The following is a 20067-nucleotide window of genomic DNA, read 5'->3' as shown; positions in this document are numbered from 1 at the left end:
ACAAATAAATCATAATACCACCTTATTTATAAGCAGTGTGAATTGACTGCATGAGTTTCAGAGATTTGCACTAAAGTTTGAGAATGAAAGGTAAATATGGTGAAATTGGTGTGTTTTCTCCTATATTTACAAAAAAAATATTTAAGATTTGTAGAAATAAGCTATGCCAGATAGAAAGGAAAAATGTTAGTAAAAACCAACTATTCTTAGTGGTTGTCAAATGTGAGAGTTAATTATTTTACTTCTTTATCTTTGTGCTTGGAATATTAATAGCTAATCTCTCTAAAGTGACTTACTTTTACTCACCCTAACAGAAAATGTGAGCTCATTTGATACTGTTCATTTTGCTGCAATATCTGTGTAAGCTTCTTTCTCAGTGCAGGGGATTGAACCCAGGATCTTATGGATAGTAAACAAGCACTCTCTCACTCAGCTGTCTCCCCAGCTCTGGCTGTGATATCTTAAGTCATTAAAAATGATATATGATATTAGAAATGAGATCGTTTAGTAATGGATTAAGCTCGGGAAGCTGAAAATAAAATCCAATGTAAATTGGCAAAAGGCCAAAAATTAGACACTGTTTTTTGACATTTACAATTAACTTCACACAACTATTTGTTTAATCAGACAACGTGGTTAACCACAAAGGTAAAACTGAAAGTTACCAACACCACATGCCGGTGTAAGAGTTAATAAATTCAGTTCATCATGTACATGCTGGTTATAATAATTTACTGTCCATACCAGATCCTTATAAGCATAGTAATTAAATATAAAATGCACATTAGAATTGTAATGAGTAATTAGGGCAACACAACTAATATGCTTGAAAGTCCCAAAGCTCATTAAAACATTAAAAGACAAAACCTGTTCTACCTTGTGATTTTGCTTATTTTCTAAAGCTAAACGAATGCTGGATCGTCTCTGCATTTTTGAATTTAATGAATTATGTATTTCAAACATCATGAAAACATTTCGTTCTGTTGCAGAAGACAGGCTTATTTCCATTTTGGAAGAGATGGAACACACACACACACACACACACACACACACACACACACACACACACGTTCACCCAGCACAACACACCACATAACATAAAGATATATCTGATCACAGGACTCATTCAGTATGAAGAAAGTGATGCTATCCCAGGCCATCATTTCACGGGACACACAGACACACACAGGAAAGAACATACAGGTAACAAGCCCAGTGAGGAGTACCATCTTGACCAGACCTTTTATTTTCATATTATCATACAAAACTCCCAAGACAAGTTTTACCACTTAAAAACAAACAAAAACAAACAGTAAACTCAAATTCAGACAGAGAACCTACACTTAGGACAAAATAAAAATGAGGACATGAGCAGGACTTGCTGCTTCTGCACTCTTTTGGAATCTTTCATCTGGTCTCTTTTATAAGTAAACACACAAATTGTTTCTAATACACCCAGTGCACACAGACCAACTTTCTCATTTAAAAAGCTTAACTTTCAATTTACATTCAAAGTAAATAGATCATTTGTGCTAGTACACTCCAGGTTCAACTAATGAAAAAGATTTCTGGTCAAAACAACTGCCTATATCCTTAACAATCATATCCATTTAGTTAGTAAAAATACAATTGGTGGTGGTGGGGGGGAGATGGTTCAATGGTTTAAAGCACTTCCTGTGAAAGAATGACTACTAGAATTTGGATGCCCAGGTTAAAGGTGGAGGGACACAGTGACATGTGCAAGGTGAAGCAGAGACAGAATTCTGAAGCTCACAGGCCAGCTTGTTTGATATTCTAAGCAACAAACAAAAGAAACTATCTCAAACAAGGTGAAAAGTGAGACCCAACACACCAAGGTTGTCATCTGACCTCCACACATGCACTGCAGCACATGAGTGCTCATATATATACATGTGTGTGGACACACATGTTCTGTAAGTCCATAAAGCATAATCCTTTCAGGACATTTTATCTATATAATAAATTATAAATGAATAATACGAAATGTCTATTTCCATGTCTTTAGCCATTAAAATTAATTCATTAACATTCACTGAAAATATATATTATTAAAGATGGTATTGGTATAACTATTTAACTATCTATTACAAATGTATTTAATTATTATTACAGTCTTTCAACACAGTAAAACAATCGATGTTAACTAAACTCACTGGAATTTGAAAGCCCCTAAAGAGTGGACCTAGAATCATGATCACTTGAATCCTGTCTATATGTACCATGTTCACGACAATTAAAATATTTTAAGGGCTAGAGAGATGGATTAGTGATTAAAACACTTGATCTTAAACTTAACTGAGAAGTTCAATTGCTCAGAACCCATGTGAAGCCAGATGCCAAGTGATACATTCATCTATGATCCCAATGAACCTATGAACATGGGAAGTGAAACCCAGAGAATGTGGAAGCTTACTGGTCAAAGTGGCAAAAACAAAGTCACAAGGAATACACTGTCTCAAGCAGGGTCGGGGAAAGGGAAAACACCCAGAGGGTTTCCTCAGACCTCCACACGTGCACACCATGTTGCACTCATACCCATGTACACATGCATCGTACACATCCACACACATCAGGTACACATACCTCTAACATCACTTTAGGAAATGAATTTTAAAGTAAAATAGATCATGTTGGCTGCATGACAGCTTTGGGATTAGTGAGAGATGATATGGTTTTAGATGGATTTTAGACATAAGATTATATATTCTCCCAAGACATAGCAATTTTTTGTGAAGGTATTGCATAACTGGTAATTGTAATTTTGGCAACAAGGCTGGTAGTTAGAGACAGGCAGTGGAGAAGATCTGTTATTTAGGTCTGAGGGGCACTAAAGAGAAATAGACACCAATGAAGACATCATCTGTATTGTATAGATGCTCTTAAGAGGGGAGAGCAATACTGTCTCCTCTGATTCATTGTGTGTGCGGCTTTTGCTGACATGGGCTTCTTTGTCAATCAATTTTCCTTTCTTGACACACTCTTCATTGGTTGTCATATGACGTTTTCTGTTAGGCAGAAATTTCCCATATCATGTGTTTATTCAATCATTCTTGGAAGGATTGAACTTCTGTCCCTTGTAAAATATGCATAGTCACAAATAAACTCATACTGTTGCTTTCAGAAATTAGTTTTTCTTGGGCTAGAGAGATCACTCAACCATAAAGGTGCTTGCCTGTAAAGCCTAATGATGTGAGTTTGATTCCCTAATAACCACATAAGGTTACATTCACAAAGTGGTATATGTATCTTGAGTTCATTTGCACTGGCTAGAGACCTTGGTGTATCCATTCTCTCTCTCTCTCCCTCCCCTCTCTCTCTTTCCCTCTTTCTCTCTCTCCTGTGCATGGTGGCACGTGTCTTTAATATTTGATCCCAGAACTTGGAAGGCTGAGTTAGAAGCATTGCTGTGAGTTCAAGGCCAGCCTGAGACTGTGTAGTGAATTTCAGGTCAGTCTGAGCCAGTTAGACCCTACCTTGAAAAAATATGTAAGAAAGTGTTTCGTCATATTTTTAAATATTTTTCTTTCTTTTATTCGTTTATTTATTAGATAGAGAAAGAGTGTGTGTGTGTGTGTGTGTGTGTGTGTGTGTGTGTGTGAGAGAGAGAGAGAGAGAGAGAGAGAGAGAGAGAGAGAGAGAGAGAGAGAGAGAGAGAGAAAGGCAGATAAAAACAAAGAGGATGGGAATGCCAGGGTCTCTAGCCACTGCAAATGAACTCCAGATACATGTGCCACCTTGTGCACCACAGGGAAATGAACCTAGGTCCTTAGGCTTCACAGGCAATTGCCTTAACCACTAAGCCATCTCTCTAGTCCAGAAAATAGTTTTTCTACTCACTCACTGACCTCCCACGTCTGCTGATTTCCTGAAATTTGTTGCCTGTAGGTAATGTGTTTCTCTGGATGTCCTCTCATCTTTCTCCTCCTAGACACCTGGCTCTGGCTGCTCTGAGATTGCTTTCCTTCCTGGTGGGTAGAGTCACCTCTCAGGTCTACAACTCCTATCACTTCCCACTCAGTCAAGCTTCTCCATGTCTGTGAGCGCATGAAAATCTGGCCACAGCAGATGTTTCTTCTCTGAACCATATGGAACTACCAGAGCATAGAGTCCTCCAAGATGCAGCCATGGATATCACTCATGTTCATCCCAAATAAACGAAAATTCACACTCAAAACTTATCTTCTGATGAGATGGTATAGCTTGAATGTGAACTGTCTCCTATCGTCTCACTTGATCGCCAATTGGTGGCATTGTTTTGGAAGGTTGTGGAAACTTTAGGAGGTGGAGCCTTGCTAGAGGAAGCAGGTCACTGGGATCCAGCTTAGGGTTTGTAGTTCAGCTCCACTGTGATCCGCGCTCTGCTTGCTGATGTACAGAGATGGGAGCGCACAGCTTCTACCACCAGAAGCACCCAGCACCACGCCCTTCCTGCATCACCCTCTGCGTCTTCTCTTCAGGTTGCTTCATTAAGGCATTTTCTCACAGCAATGAGAAGAGAAACTAATACACCAGGGAAGCTATGTTTACAGATTTGAATATTCATTGGACCTGTGTTCTGTAATCTTTCTAGACTTCTATCATCCTCCACTCTTGATGTTCAGGGTTGCAAGGAGAAATGAATAGACAACAACTAGATTTCTGGGATGAAAATTGTATTTTTCTTTAATTTCTTTTTTATTGTTGTTGTTTTCCTAGCAACCTAGGAAACTTATTCTCTCTTCCTGTTAGTGTATTTAGAAAGTGATTCCTTAGAATATATTAGCAATATGAATTATTCATTTTTCAGAATTAAACAAGTTTAATAACTGAATTTTAATCAACTTTTAATGTTCTATTTTAAGATTCTCAAAGGCCATAGTAACAGGAAGAAATAATAAACTATGTAGTCAGCTGAGAAAGCAAATCAGTCTGTCTTCTGTGAGGGCAGAAATCATATAAGCTCAGGGTTCCCTGATGCTTTCTCATCAGTGATCACACCTCTGGGGAAATCTGCCTCTGAAGCCAGAGGGAACCAGGAAGCAGTAAGGAGCTGGCCTAAGAGAAGATTCCCTCAATTTTGCCCATGCCGATTACAAAGTACTTTGTTATTACTATCAATTTTTAGATTAATTGACTATCAGAATATTAAACATATACACAACCCATTTCAATAACATTTTAATACATTAATGTCAATCTTGAAAGTATAACATTATTCAACACATAGTTATAAGCATCATAAAATTCCAACCATGTATCTTGACTGATTAATCAACTCGGCCTGGGCTAGAGTGAGACCCTACCTTGAAAAACCAAAATAAAATAAAATAAGCTTATGGTCATCATCAGCTACATTTCTTTGAAGGCTAACTAAAATGTATTTTATGTCATAAAAGCTATAAATCTAGGGCTGGAGAGATGGTTGAGTGTGAAGGCCCTTGCCTGCAAAGCCTAACATCCTGGGTTTAATTACCCACATAAAGCACCCACATAAAGCCAGATATACAAAGTGGAGCAGGCATCTGGAGTTCATTTACATTGGCTAGAGGACCTACTGTGTGCATTATCTCTCTCTCTCTCCCTCTCTCTTCTCTCTGTTTATCTCTACATCCAAATAAATAGTTAATTAAAAATAAAGTGAATTGAAAAGCTTTATATTCAATATAAAAGGAATATATTGTTTTAACTCTTGGGAGAGTTAAGGCAATGAAATGTCCTAGGACCCCTAAGGTTTGTACTGTAGGGTAACTTGTGCTTCAACTATATTTCTTGATAGTAAAGATGCTTTGGGGATGTCAGCTTCATAATGCTCATACACTTGTCCACTATATTCAAATCCATCATATCATTTCAGCATGACTGACAACAGAGACGAGAGCACATCATGAGTAAGTTTAAAGAGCACAAGTTTGAAGAGCAGCTAGGAAAACAATGAACCGCTTAATTCCTATTGATATGGCTGGTGGCCCATTAAATCTCAGACATATTTTTTGGTGGATGCCTCACTGGAATGCACATCTCTGACTACAAGGGGACGTATGGTACCTTCAAGCTGTAATTTCACCAGACCCTTATCGAAAGCATATGAATGGATTCTGTCTCTGTATCATGCCTTTCTCTAATTTTGTCTAATTATTCATGAACAGCAAAAAATCCAACTATCTAGTCAATGGCCTCTTCCAAATACATTCTTGTGTGTGTATGTGTGCATGTTTGTGTGTGTGCACATGTGCTCACATATATGTGGAGGCTAGAGGTCAATGTCAGGTGTCTTCCTCAGCCATTCTCTGCCTTATTGAGCCAAGCTCTCTTGTGACTCTAGAGCTCAGTTTCAACTAGACTAGCAAGCCACCTACCCTAGGGATCCTGAAGTCCCCACTGCAATAACACTGGGAATACAAACAAGCACTCCCGTGGCCATCATTTTCACATAGGCTCTGGGGATCCAAACTCAGGTACTTATGCTTGCAAGGAAGCACTTCACCCATTAAACCCTCTCCATAGCCCAAATGCATAATCTTAACAAACTTTCATGTTACTCACACCACAATATGAATTCTTAGTTTAGGACTAGACAGAGTCAGCTTAGTGCCTAAGGAACTTGTCTGTGAATCCTGAGGACCCATGTTCGACTCTCCAGATGCCACATAAGCCAGATGCACAAAGGTGAGGCAAGCACAAGGTCACACATGCCCACTAGGTGGTGCAAACATCTGGAGTGTGATTACAGTGGCTAAGGCCTTGGCACACCAATTGTTTCTTTCGCTGTCTGTCTTTCTTTCTAATAAATGAATAAATAAACAAATAAATAAATTCTTAGTTTAGTTGACTCCTTGAAAGAGTTAATATTCTAACGCTTTTAAAGTTGAGCATAGGAAAATAATATTATTTATTCTATGACTTCAAATAATGTACACATTTTTCTTTGAAGGTTTAGGGGGGGCAGTAAAAAAGCCTTTACTAATATATCTAAAATCAAATATCATACAAGTAATATATTTAGATTTATGAAATTTTTTTTACCAAATACTGTTTTTCAGTAGTTCTAGAAGTACAAGGGAATCAGGGAGCACAACTTAGTACTTTGTCATATGTAAAAATTTTAAATAAAACCCTAAAGTCAAGTTTACATGGAAAATTCCATTTATCATTTATTTCTTGTTAGTGACCTCATCAAATGACTAGCTGAATCCATGTTTTCCCAAACAGATAGTCTCCAACAAAAATGAATGTCTTTATAGAAGGGATAACTGTGTGGAATATCTTTTTCCTATTCTGCCATGATTTTAAACCTAAAATCTCTCATTTATCAACTAGGGATAACTAAGTCAACATCTATCTCAACTTCCTTCTGCAAGAAATGTCTTTATTACACTCAAAATCAAGATGTGCATGGAATTCTGAAAGAATAAAAAGTAATATATTAGGTCAATTTCTAATTAAATCAATCACTGGTTTTCAATGTCAGAACAATGATTTTTTAAAAAAAAAAATGAAATCAGTTTTCTTTTCAACCTGCATCACCCCATGCTTGATCCCTGCTCTTAGAAGGAGCATGTCTGTGTTACCCTGTCTCTTGTGATAATTCTTGTTTGAGATAATGATTTCTTGCACTGCTAACTTAGGTCAAGCACTGAGGGAAGTACTTGGGAGGAATTGTTTTGTCGTGACTGTACAACAAGCCTGTTAGTAGATTATGCTTTAGATACATGAGAAAATTGGGATAGAAAAGTGACCCAGCAAATGGTAGAGCCACTTCGTTTTGATTGCATAGAGGCTGTGTGCTCTATTATGCCACTACAGTCTGAGTTTAAGGGAAAGGTGGAGACATCTTACAAACCAAACTGTTTCCATATCCTTGAATTTAACCAGTGGTTAAATTCAATGTGAATATCTGCAGATTATAATTCAACTATACTTTGGTAATCTTATTATTAACAATATGACCAAGTGAGTTCTTTATTTCTTCTGACCAAAAATATGATACTCTTATCTCCCCATAGAAGTAAAATTAGTTCATAAAGCAAAGAAATATTTGTGCTGAGGAAAGTTTGCTGATATTAGGTAGTCTGCTTTCTGCAAAATCTTTAACCTTCAAATATTCCATTAATTTGCACCCTGAGTTTCTGCCTGTCTTCAGAGTAGCTAATTTTAACTGTCATCACCCCAATCTGTGACTGTGGTTTCCTGAAGTTTGAGGTGTAGCTCAATGGCAGAGTACTTTTGTACCTTTCCACTATGGGAAAAATTCTTATATATGATATTCTCTGGAAACTTTAAAAATGTTTTCTAATTTATTAACTTATAGTTTTGAAAATTACCTAATGTATGTATTTCGTCACATTTCCCTTTGAGCCCCTCCTTTCCAACTAGTCCAGGTCTTACTTTCTTGCTACTTACGTGACCACCTTGCTAGGTTTAATTAGGGTTGTTACATAAGAATGTGGAGCCAACTTTGAAACTCTGTCAGAGATGATCTGTCCAAAGCCATTGTTATCATATGTGTGTGTGTGTGTGTGTGTGTGTGTGTGTGTGTAAATATGTATAAAATATATATGTGTGAGGGGGAGAGTGGACATGAATGGGTATGCCAGGGCCTCTTGCCACTGAAAACAAACTCCAGATGCATGTGCCACTTTGTACATCTGGCTTTACATGGATATTAGGGATTCAAATCTGGACAGTCACACTTAAAAGCACCTTAACCAGTAAGTGATCTCTTCTGGCCTGTCATTGTTTGATAACCAGGCTGTACTCAACTAAATTTTCACTGAAGATGGCCAAAGAAGAAGGTTTCTGGGCTATTGTCATGTAACTAAGAAAATGAGTCTTGATGAGGCTTTGGGGAGCCAAGTGAGAGACTCCATCATTTGCACCTGCCGAGCCCGGAGTCCTGGATCAATAGTCTTTCCTTATCTTCTTCCTAAAATGATGGCTAACAAATGCAGGAAACCAGCCCACAGAGTAAATTAAAGGGAAAAACTCCTCTTTTTAGAAGATCAAATCGTGCAGGTGTCACATGGACCTTGTTGATCCATGGCCAGCTTTACTCAGAATCTGTGCTCTTTCCTTTTCTCTACCTGTCTAAGTAGTGTGAATTCTCATGACCCTAGGAAAAAATTAATGGAGCCGTTAGGTTCAAATTATAATTATACACCCAAAATGAAACCATAATGAGAATCCCCCTGCCACACTGACAGCCCCACAACCCATAGCTATTTATCTCTTTACCACACAAAATGTCCTTAGGATATTTGCATTTGCTTATGTGTATTATTATTAATTATTGCTTCATTTTTATTCACATTTGCATATGACATTTTAGGCACCTTTCTATTTGCTGTCCATCAGAGAAGCCTATGCCCTTCCAGATAGCAGGACCCTGTCTCTTTAACTTCTGCAGGTGAGCACCTTGTGGCTGGCCATCTGCACACTGCACTGTATAAAAGCCTTTTAATGACGAATTAGGTTTTTATTTCGGTTCATTACGCCTGGGTTTTCAGGCAATGTTCCGGATTTCATGCTTTTGTTCGTAATGAGTCATGCCCCCCTTGACAAACGAGAGAGTAATTAAACTAACCAGGTTATCAATAGAAGCTTGCCGCCACGCTCCAGCTGCATATGGTTATTCCATCTTCAATAATAGTTGGATATCATAAAAGATTACAGCCTGTTAGCATGGTGAGGAGGGAGATGAAAGCCCGTGAATACAACTGGGAGAGTGTCGCTTACCTGCACCTCTCAAGAGCAAGCAGGGTTCTAATAAGTGACAGGTGAGGGACTCATTGGTAAATGTCACCTGTATATCTAACTCACTCTAAGGGAGGCATGATCCTCTGCTTAACAAAATGTTAAAAACTATTAAATAATTCTGTATGCTGTGTTCAAATGTTTATGCATATATGCATGCACACATATAATTGACTGTGTATGTGTTATTTCATATTTTCTAATTCATTTTTGGTAAACATCATTTCCCTATTTTTTAACAAGTTATTAAAATCAAAAAGGTAACTGCTAGGTGTGGTGGCGCATGCTTTTAATCCCAGCACTCTCAAGGCAGAGGTAGGAGGATTGCCATAAGTTCAAGGCCACCATGAGACAGCATATTGAATTCCACATCAGCCTGAGATAGAGTGAGACTCTACCTCAAAACACCAAAAATTAAAAAAAATATAACCTTGCATTTTTTGTAAGTAAAAATCCAATCATTAGTATAGAGAAAAAAATACTACAGAAAATAAAAGTAATATCAAAGTATCATGAGAACTGCAAAGAACTTGCTTTGAATGCATGAGGTTGTGGGTTCAATTCTTGGCATTGTTAACTAAAGTATCACTCAACAGAAATTGATGAATTAATACAGGCTGTTTCAAAAGCACATTAATGCTCTAGGAGTACATGCAATTTTATATTGCTGCATATTAGAGAACACAAATGTCAAGACACATGCTTTTATTTGTCCTCAAATATATGCTCACTACATACTCACTTAGGTCATATTTCTGAACTTTCTAGTACTTACATCTTCAAGTTTCTAGTTTAATAATGCTCTCTAATTGTGTTGTTTAAAATATGTGTTGTGTTAAATACTTGTGAAAAGATGCACACATCCAAGTCCTAAAACTGCCCTCAATATCCTTCTGCTTTGATATGCTCACAAACCTTCCAGAAACTTTGGCAAATGTAGTCATCCTTGCCACCATTTTTATTTCAAATCATGCATTCCTTCCATCAGAAAATATTAGTGGCTCCTACTTGTAACAGAGCCCAAATCCATGCCTTTTAACCACTTTCCTGGGTGCACCTCACTTCAAGTATTCTACTGCAACAGTCCTCTCCTGACCCAGATTTTCATCTTCCATCCTGGCCTCACACAGGTCTGTACAGAGCTGGCCATGACCCGTATAAAGCACAAGCCAAATCACATCCTGCATCTCCAGTGCCCCCTCCCCCATTTCAGTCAGGATTACAGTTAGATCCTGACAGCGCCTCAGGGTCCTATGTGGCCTCCACCCTGGGCTGCTATGTGGCCCTCACCCCTACTGCCTGCCCTTCTTCCTCTTTGCTTTGGCCACACTGATGTAGGTGTTTCACCTGCAAACGGTAAGTGTTCTGGCCTCTGGGCCTCAGTACAAGCCACTCACTTTTCCAGGAAGGTTTTCTTCAACACTAGCGCCCTTCCTCCACATATCATCTTCCGTGCATCATGCATCATGGAAGAAACAAATCCATGTGTATGAAATGGCATTCCATTCCTCGGTATGTCTTCTTACTATCTGCTGGAATGATTTTGTTTTGTTCTCCACATTTCTAAAGTTGCTACTCTTTTCTCCCTCTGGTGTATTTACAGGGCTAGGGATCGAACCCAGGGCCCAGCAGCATTCTACACAGGTGTTCCACCCCTGTTCTAACCACAGCCCTGCCATCGCCATCTGACATCACACGGGAACAACTTAGTTACTATAGTTACTGTGCCTGCTCTGTCTCTTCATGGCCCTCCGTATCAAGAACATAAGCTTGGTCATGTTAGGGATTAGATTTTGGTGCGCCTGACACATACTGAATGTCCAATACCCACCAGGTGGATAAAAGGATGGGGCAGCATGGTCTGATCTCAGCATGTGGCCAGAGGAGTCCTGTGCTGACCCCTTCATCAGTTACTTTTCCACTGCTGAGACAAATGCTAGCCCAGAAGCAGCGTGTTGAAGGAAAGGGTTTATTCCAGTTTCTAGTTTTGAGGGGAACTGACCACTGAGGTTGGGAAAGCATGGCAGGAGCAGGCAGCCAGCACCGGGTATCAGGCCATCAGCAGGAAGGCAGTAGAGAAATGGAGAATGCCAACAGGGGCTGGGCTCCTGCTACAGCCCTCGCCCAGTGATACGCTTCTTCCAGCAAGGCTCCCTGGAGGCTCACAAACTTCCCAAGCACCCTTCCCATGGATAAGGAAGCTTGCAAATCCACAAGTAATGACAACACAGGGCAAAAGTATATGGTTAAAAGGAAAGTACAGAGAAAATAGAAATCTTGTCCTAGCTTGAGTCATAGTGAAGAGAGTGAGGTAGTGGGACCTAAAGTTGGCATTGAGTCTTTCAAAGCGGAGACAATAGCATTCATGTAGGAAAACAAAACATAAAGAAATTCAGTTGCTGAAGCATAAGTAATTTAAACACAAAGCAGAATTCTGCAAAAAGCACCCCCCCCTTCTGCTTAGAAATAAGTAAGGATTTAGAACAATTAAAACCCCAAGAGTGTCTCCATGGCTGACTTTACAGTACACTGTGCGCCTGAGTGGCGATTTAAGCTCAGTGCCCTCTCAATAGAGAGAGAGGCCACTGGGGTGAGACCTCATGCACTGCAGATGAAGGAGCCCTCCCCATACTATTTTCCACTAGGAAGTGAGGCCAATAGATATTGCATTTATTCTCTACTCTCTGAGCACATCTATCTATTGTCTACTTGAAAAAAGAAACTGAAAGTACTAGAAACCTGATGCATTTGCCTATTAGGCATGTGATTGCTTTGAATGAGAAGGAATAAAATTAAGCATATATATATATATATATATATATATATATATATAGTGTTTCTACTCAAGATTAATTTCCTTTACACACCAAGTATTTCTTTTTTGTTTGTTTTTCAGTTGCGCCTACAATTCAGGAAATTAAATCTGGCACAGTGACCCCTGGACGCAGTGGACTGATCAGATGTGAGGGTGCAGGTGTACCGCCTCCGGCTTTCGAATGGTACAGAGGAGAGAAGAAGTAAGGATTTTGTGATCATGACTGTGTTTTCAGCACTTTGAACTAATGTGTTTGTGTTCCAATACCTACCTAAAGCAATTTCTTTAACTGGCTTGAATGATTCTCAGCAGCCTCCTTATAGGCAGGCAGACTGACTAGCCCACGTGGGAGGCATGAGGAGCTAACAGCCTGCGGAAGAAATGTCCATATTGGTTTCTGTAATCTCAGAAATTCCTGCAAATCCCTCCTCCTGATACCTTTCATTTCTTTCTCTCTCTTCTGAACAAGCTGGCAAAGGCTCCTCTTAGCAGCCCTGTTTACTAGCCAGGCAGCCTTCCTCTAAAGTGCCGGGACACAGCTTCCCTAAGAGTTGTTCAACAGCAGTAAGGCCTGCTGCATCCACCCGCTTCCTTAATAAGCCTGAACCCTTGTACCCGCCTTACCCTCCCATAAGAAAGGTGACATTATTTTTGCTTTTCATAATAGCACACTGAGGTTTAGGTGCTCTTTCACTAAGAGCTCTGGAGAAGGGATAAACTTCATGGTTGCAGGACTAAACCAAGGGATTTTAGGGCTCCTCTCACTGCATTTTGGTATGACTGTGCTTTGAGATGCTCCAGAAGTCTTGGCAAGAGAAACTGAAACAAGGGAAGAAATAAACAGGCAATTTCCTCTTTACTTTCCATCATTAGGCTCATTCAGACTTCTTCAGTGGTCTTAACCAACCCATGCAAGGAAGATGGGTCCCCTGTGGGTTAACTGGAGGATGGGACACAGAGAAGAGGATATTATCTATAAAATGTACATTTGGTTTCAGAACTACACCAGAAGATATTCAAGAAAATGTTATGATAAACCTTGTGAAGGTGAAATCTTTAAGTTAAAAAGATAAATAGCCAGCTGGAGTGGGGTGTGGACTCCTTTAATCCCAGCACTTGAGAGGAGAGGGAGAAGGGTCACTGAGTTTGAGACTACCCTGAGACGACATAGAGTGAATTCCAGGTCAGCATGGGGTAGAGAAAAATCCTACCTTAAAAAATCCAAAAAGTAAAAAGATAAATAAATAAGATGAATATTGGTAATCTGAACTACTAGAGTGTGTGTGTTTGTGTGTGTGTGTGTGTGTGTGTGTGTGTGTGTGTGTGAGAGAGAGAGAGAGAGAGAGAGAGAGAGAGAGAGAGAGAGCATTTTTCTCAATTTTTATTAACATTTTCCATGATTTTAAAAAATATCCCATGGTAATACTCTCCCTCCCCCTAACTTTCCCCTTAGAAATTCCATTCTTCATCATATCCCCTCCCCATCTCAATCAGTCTCTCTTTTATTTTGATGTCATGATCTTTTCCTCCTCTTATGATGGTCTTGTATAGGTAGTGTCAGGCACTATGAGGTCATGAATATCCAGGCCATTTTATGTCTGGAGGGAGCACATTTTAAGGAGTCCTACCCTTCCTTCGGCTCTTATATTCTTTCCTCAACTTCTTCTGCATTAGACTCTGAACCTTGGAAGGTATGATCAAGATGTTAGTCAGTACTCCAGCCACTTCTTTCCAGCACTATGATACCTTCTGAGTCGTCCCAAGGTCACTGCCATCTGAAAAGAGAAGATTCTCTACCCAAAGTGAGAGTAGCATTAATATAAAGGTATAAATATTAAGAGAAGTGCTTATTGGGCAGTTTGATAAGCATAGTATATACATTTTTCCAGACATCAGCAGATGTTACACCCCTAGGGCTCATGACTACCCCTGTTTTAAGTTTTCAGTATCAGGGATGTGTTCCCCCCCATGGAGTGAGCCTCCAGTCCAATTGGAGGGCAGTTGGTTTCCACCATGACAGACCTCCCACTATTGCACCTATTGGCTCATTTGGCCTGGCTGGCCAATTATAAGGCATGCAGTGTCCACTGTTGAGTATCTTCACTGGTGGTATCTCTTTCTCCCATTGAACTACAGCTTTCTGTCAGCTGGTCTACATGGAGGAGGATATCAGCTCAGTTCCAGCAGGATTTCTCAGTGGCCTTGTGGCCCATGTATGTGGAGTCTTCAGCAATAGGGTCTTACCATCTATTCCTGGTGTGAAACCAAGGGCCTCAGCAATGTCCTAAAATGTTTTGGGGGCATCAGGGACCTCCCAGGCCAACAAATCACTGGAGGTATCCTAACCCTGGGACTGAAAATTTTCTAGCAATCTATGGCTCCTGAGTTTTCCATTGTCCGAAACCAGAGGATTCCATATGATTTACTTGCATCCTCTTCGATTTTGATTAGCCCTCCCTCCACCTTTCCTTTACTCAATCTCTTCCCCTGACCTCACTTTGGGCCTTTTCACCCCCATTAATCTATTCTTCTACTTACTTATATATAATACCAACCTATTAAGTACCCTCCTCCCTTCCTTTATGAATCAATATTTCAACTAATTTCAGCTAACTTTTGAGCAAAACAGCTGGTGAAATAACACCAGAACTTTCATATTTCCAGTGTTTGAGAATGGACATGATATCAGCAGATAGTTTGTTTCTGAGACTAGAATTGAAAGGAGATTGGCAGTACAGTCTCCCTTATTAACAATTTCACTTAATAACAAAGTCCATCTTCTTGACTATCTTATATTATCATATCATGATTTTTCTAAATGTTTGCATTTCTCTTATATGTACCCTCTTTTATTTTGCGGTATTTTATTTCTTAAACCTTATTTCTTTTTCAGTTTATTTTATTTTATTTGAGAGGAGATAGAACAGGCAAACAGAGAAAGAGCGAGAGAGCAAGAGCGAGAGAGAGAGAGAGAGAGAGAGATAGAATGAATTGGAGCACCAGTGCCTTCAGCCACTGTAAACAAACTCCAGACGCATGCACCACCTTGTGCATCTGGCTTATGTGGGTCCTGGGGAATAGAACCTGGCTCCTTTGGCTTTGCAGGGAAGAGCTTTAAATGATAAGCTATCTATCAAGCCTGTGTTTCAATTTTTAATCCGTTACTAGTTAACTCATGCTTTTGATGGATTCTATGTTTGCCTCTGTGGTTTTCAGAAAGACTGTTTTCCAAATCCTGAGAGTTAGATGAACTGGTCTATTGTTCCTCCCATCCCACACTTTAAATTTGTACAGAGATCAATATCTCATTTCTAAGATTCTGATAATCCAGGTCAGGATCTTTGTGTATGATTTCTTATGCGATCTATCATTCAGGAGTACTTCTCACACTTTCAGAAGTCATGTTCAGATTAAAGTTTACCTCTGCATGCAAGAAATAGTAACAATGAACATAGCACTTCCTGGGTAGATGTGGGTGAATGAAGCACCCAATTTTCTCTCATTATGGACACCCTTGTAAGAGCCCATCATATCGTTACTTCTTCACAAAATGCTGTTTGACATTGAGACTATTTTACCTCTCTCCCCCCCTGATACTTTTGTCACCTATGCCCAAAAGTACTACAGCACTACTCAGTGCAGAAAGTGTAACCTACGGCTAATTGGTGCCCATATTCATGGCATGCACTAAAGCTTTCATTAGACTTTCAGAGACTTTCCAAGCCAGTTTCTCACAGGGAAAAGGAGGACTGATTGTCCCCCATCAGTGTCCTCCAGAAAATGCTGACAACACCTGCAGAATAACTAACAGCTGTGAAAATCACACACATTTGTGCAAAGCAGGTACATGTGCACTTTGGAGGGAATCATACATTTCTCCCTGGTTGGAGTAGCAGTGGAAGAAATACAAAAAAATCCCAAACATTGCTAGAATAATTTCCTTTTAAAACTATGGTAAAGTAAAGCAAGTTAGATTTACAGCATAAGGGGGGGGGAGGTTCTGGTTACAGATGCCTCCTGTTATACTTCATTTATTGAAAGTGAAGGGCCCAGCTATGAAAATGTGCACCTCATCAAAATGAAAAGTTATAAATCACCGTTTGACAAGTAGTATTCTCAGTTTCTAACAAAAAGTAACCCATGCTATTCTCACAGGAAAGCTTTGGTAGATGCTCTTATTATCTTGCCTTTTTCTTTGAGAAAACAAAGTAAAGCATGGTTTAAATTAATTTCCACAAGTGGTTACAATTAGTGGCAGAGCTGGGATTTAAGTTTGGGAAGACACACACACCTTCAGGCAGTCCACAGGTGTACCGCCATTCACCACCCAGTGTGGGTCACAACTCTACAGACTGTATCAAAAACAATTTGAAATGTCACTCACAACTGCCAAGGGTACAATCATTTCAGACTGACTATTGACTCCCTAAGAAGAGATTGCCTATGTAAATACTCACTTATAACTTCCTGCTGTACTCAGTGGAGGAGGGGGGACATGAGCAGGGAAAAATGCATCCTGCTTGTGAATGGTCTTCTCCAATCCAAGAACTTGGCCATAAGTTGTCTGTCAGACACTGTAAGAATGACACATGGGATTTTGTAAGTGCAGGAGATGTTCTGTTTCCTTATGATTTTGCATATGTAGGCCTTGTGTAAATAATCAGAAATACTTTCCACAATCTCTCCAGTTGTATTTAAAGAAATGTTCATATATACCCAACTCTCTTAAATCAAGATCTTCAAAGCCAGATGTTCATTCTGATCACACACACACACACACACACACACACACACACTTTGCCCCTCTCTCTGTTCCTGCAACTCTTCACCAACCTGGAAAGTCCATTTTCTGTGGGTTGCAAATAATCAGCTTGAAAGTTCAAAAATGGAGGTGTAAAATTAAGCTAAATTTAAAGAGGAAAAAGAAACATATACAAGCTGAGGAAATGTTACTTTCCAGATATGCCTGGAAATTCTTTCATCTCATTTATTCTACAGTAATTTTACCCTCAGAAAAATTTACTATCTTCAAGTTGCTGATGACATAATTGAAACAGGAGACTTAAAATAACTGACCCAAGAGTGGTCTGTGCTAAATAGCTATCAGGATACTTTTTAGATTTGTCAGTCCAAGTCATGGGATAGGAGTCTCTTAAGGTGGCCCAGTAGGTAACTTGCCACACAAGTGTCGATACATGAATATGAATCCCCAGACCCCACATAAAAGCCAGAAGCTGCCAGGCATGGTGGCATATGCCTTCAATGCTAGCACTTGGGAGGCAGATGTAGGGGGAATGCTATGACTTCCAGGCCACCTTGGGACTGCATAGTGAATTCTAGGTTAACCTAGGCTAGAGTAAGACCCTACCTTGGAAAACAGAAATAAATTGATAAATAAGTAAACAAGCCAGAAGCCATGGTGCATTTTGGTTGTCACCCCACTCATTCATACTAAGGCAGGATTGGAGACAAAAGGAGCACATTGTCCAGCTAACCCAGTACATGGAGCACTAAACAATTTGAAACCTTGCCTCAAATGAGGTTGAAGGTGATGACTGACCCAAAGCTGTCCTCTGACATTTTCATATGCACATCTGCACCTGTGCTCACACATGTGTACACACACATCACACTACATCACACCACACATGTACCACACCACACACTGCAGACCCACCACACCACACTGTAGATTCACCACACATCACACACACCACACACATGAACCACACCACACACATGTACCACACCATACTTGCACACACCACACACTGCAGACACACCACACACATGTACCACACCACACACACACATATTACACTATGTCACACCACACACATGATTTTCCAGCCTCTCACCCCATGCTCTTTGCCTTCTATTTATTGGCATATCAGAAATCTATTAGTAACCAACATCAACAGCAAATGTAATACCTTAAAGCCACATGCACTATGCACTTATATCCAATACCTTCTGAGGCCAGGGATCTAGAAGTATGTACATGTGGTAGCCATGGCTTAGTGGGACCACCAAAGTGACAAGCAAGATCTACCTTTCAGCTGGCATGTGAAGACTAAATTGGGGCTGGAGGGTGGGCTTTCAAAATGGCTCACTCACATGCCCAGCAGGCCAGTGATGGTGTTAGGTATTGGCAGATGGTCTTAGTTAATTGCCATGTGGATGGCTCCATAGGACTCCTGGAATGCTTTCATGAGAGGGCAGCAGGCTTCCTGCAGAACCAGAGCTCCGAGAGAGCGAGACGAAGGAGGCTGCATGCTTTCTGATCTACTGTAAGAGTTCATGCTCCATAATTCCAACAGTCTCTTATTAGCTGCACAAGTGACCGTATTCCCTGAGGTTGGTAATGCTCAGGAGCATGGAGATCAAGAGGTGAGGTCATCAGATACCATTTAAAAGATGCTTCCGGGCTGGAGAGATGGCTTAGCAGTTGAGAGCTTGCCTGTGAAGCCTAAGGACCCCAGTTCAAGGCTCAGTTCCCCAGGTCCCACGATAGCCAGATGCACAAGGGGGCGCACGAGTCTGGAGTTCGTTTGCAGAGGCTGGAAGCCCTGGCGCGCCCATTCTCTCTCTCTCCCTGTATCTGTCTTTCTCTCTGTGTCTGTCGCTCTCAAACAAATAAAAAAAAAAATTAAAAAAAAATAAAAGATGGCTTCCATACACTGTCTTATGGATTGGAAAATTTAGTTGCTTTTGATACTAGAAATATTATCTTAGAGTATTGTACCATTTAGGCAACCATCATGAGAGTAACACTACATTTATATACTTATTTATTGAAATATAATATTTATTTTTCAACAGTATCCTCTTGTTAACATAGCTGGTAGGATGTCCCAAGCATATATTATAGGGAACTCAGACTTTGAGTTCAATGATATAAAGTGCCCAAAATATAACTGTTTTTCTTGAGAATGAAGGGTGAATTACAAAAAAAAAAAGTAATTAAAGGACAAATTCAGGATAGCTAAAATATGGAGCAAATAGTATATTTTTAATGACATGGAATTAGGTTACTGTACTATTTGATACAAAAGTTTCACTTGGGAGTAGGGCTCAAACATTCATTGGAATGCACTCTCATTTCAATAGATGCATTGAAACCAGGAGTGAGTATCTATCATTTTGTGAAGTCAGCATTACCATTTTGTGACATGTAGTCATTTTGTTGTATACTTACATGGCTTAATTCCCCCATCATTTTCAAGAGTTCCTGAAATTCAAGCCAAAGGCTCTAAGGTCATGCTTTCTGATATTTTATGATCAGTTCAACTGCCCTAAGCTTTTAGGTGATGGGAATGTTAATTACTTAATTCCACACACATAAATATATAAAACATTAAACTGTACCCTATAAATGCATATAATTATTACTTATAATTTTATAGAAATATTGTTGAAAGGAGGGAAAACACAGAAAGCCACCAAGTGGAGCATTCATGTAGAGACTCCTTGCTCACAACACAGGCATATGTGTTTTGTCT

The 20067-nt window shown here is 39.7% G+C and overlaps 1 protein-coding gene across 1 annotated transcript in view; it reads left to right on the top strand.

Annotated features, from left to right (window-relative positions):
• The window catches only part of Negr1 (neuronal growth regulator 1), a 763865-nt gene that overhangs the window by 559550 nt on the left and 184248 nt on the right, over positions 1 to 20067 (top strand). The window contains exon 5 of the mRNA XM_045138599.1: positions 12647 to 12767. Within this exon, the coding sequence (XP_044994534.1) occupies positions 12647 to 12767 (121 nt within the window). The remainder of the gene's footprint in view (positions 1 to 12646; positions 12768 to 20067) is intronic.

This window comes from Jaculus jaculus, chromosome 19, assembly GCF_020740685.1.
Source record: "Jaculus jaculus isolate mJacJac1 chromosome 19, mJacJac1.mat.Y.cur, whole genome shotgun sequence".
Classification (NCBI taxonomy): Eukaryota; Metazoa; Chordata; class Mammalia; order Rodentia; family Dipodidae; genus Jaculus; species Jaculus jaculus.
The sequence above is the reverse complement of the archived record's forward strand: the minus strand, read 5'-3'. Positions and strand labels throughout refer to the sequence as shown.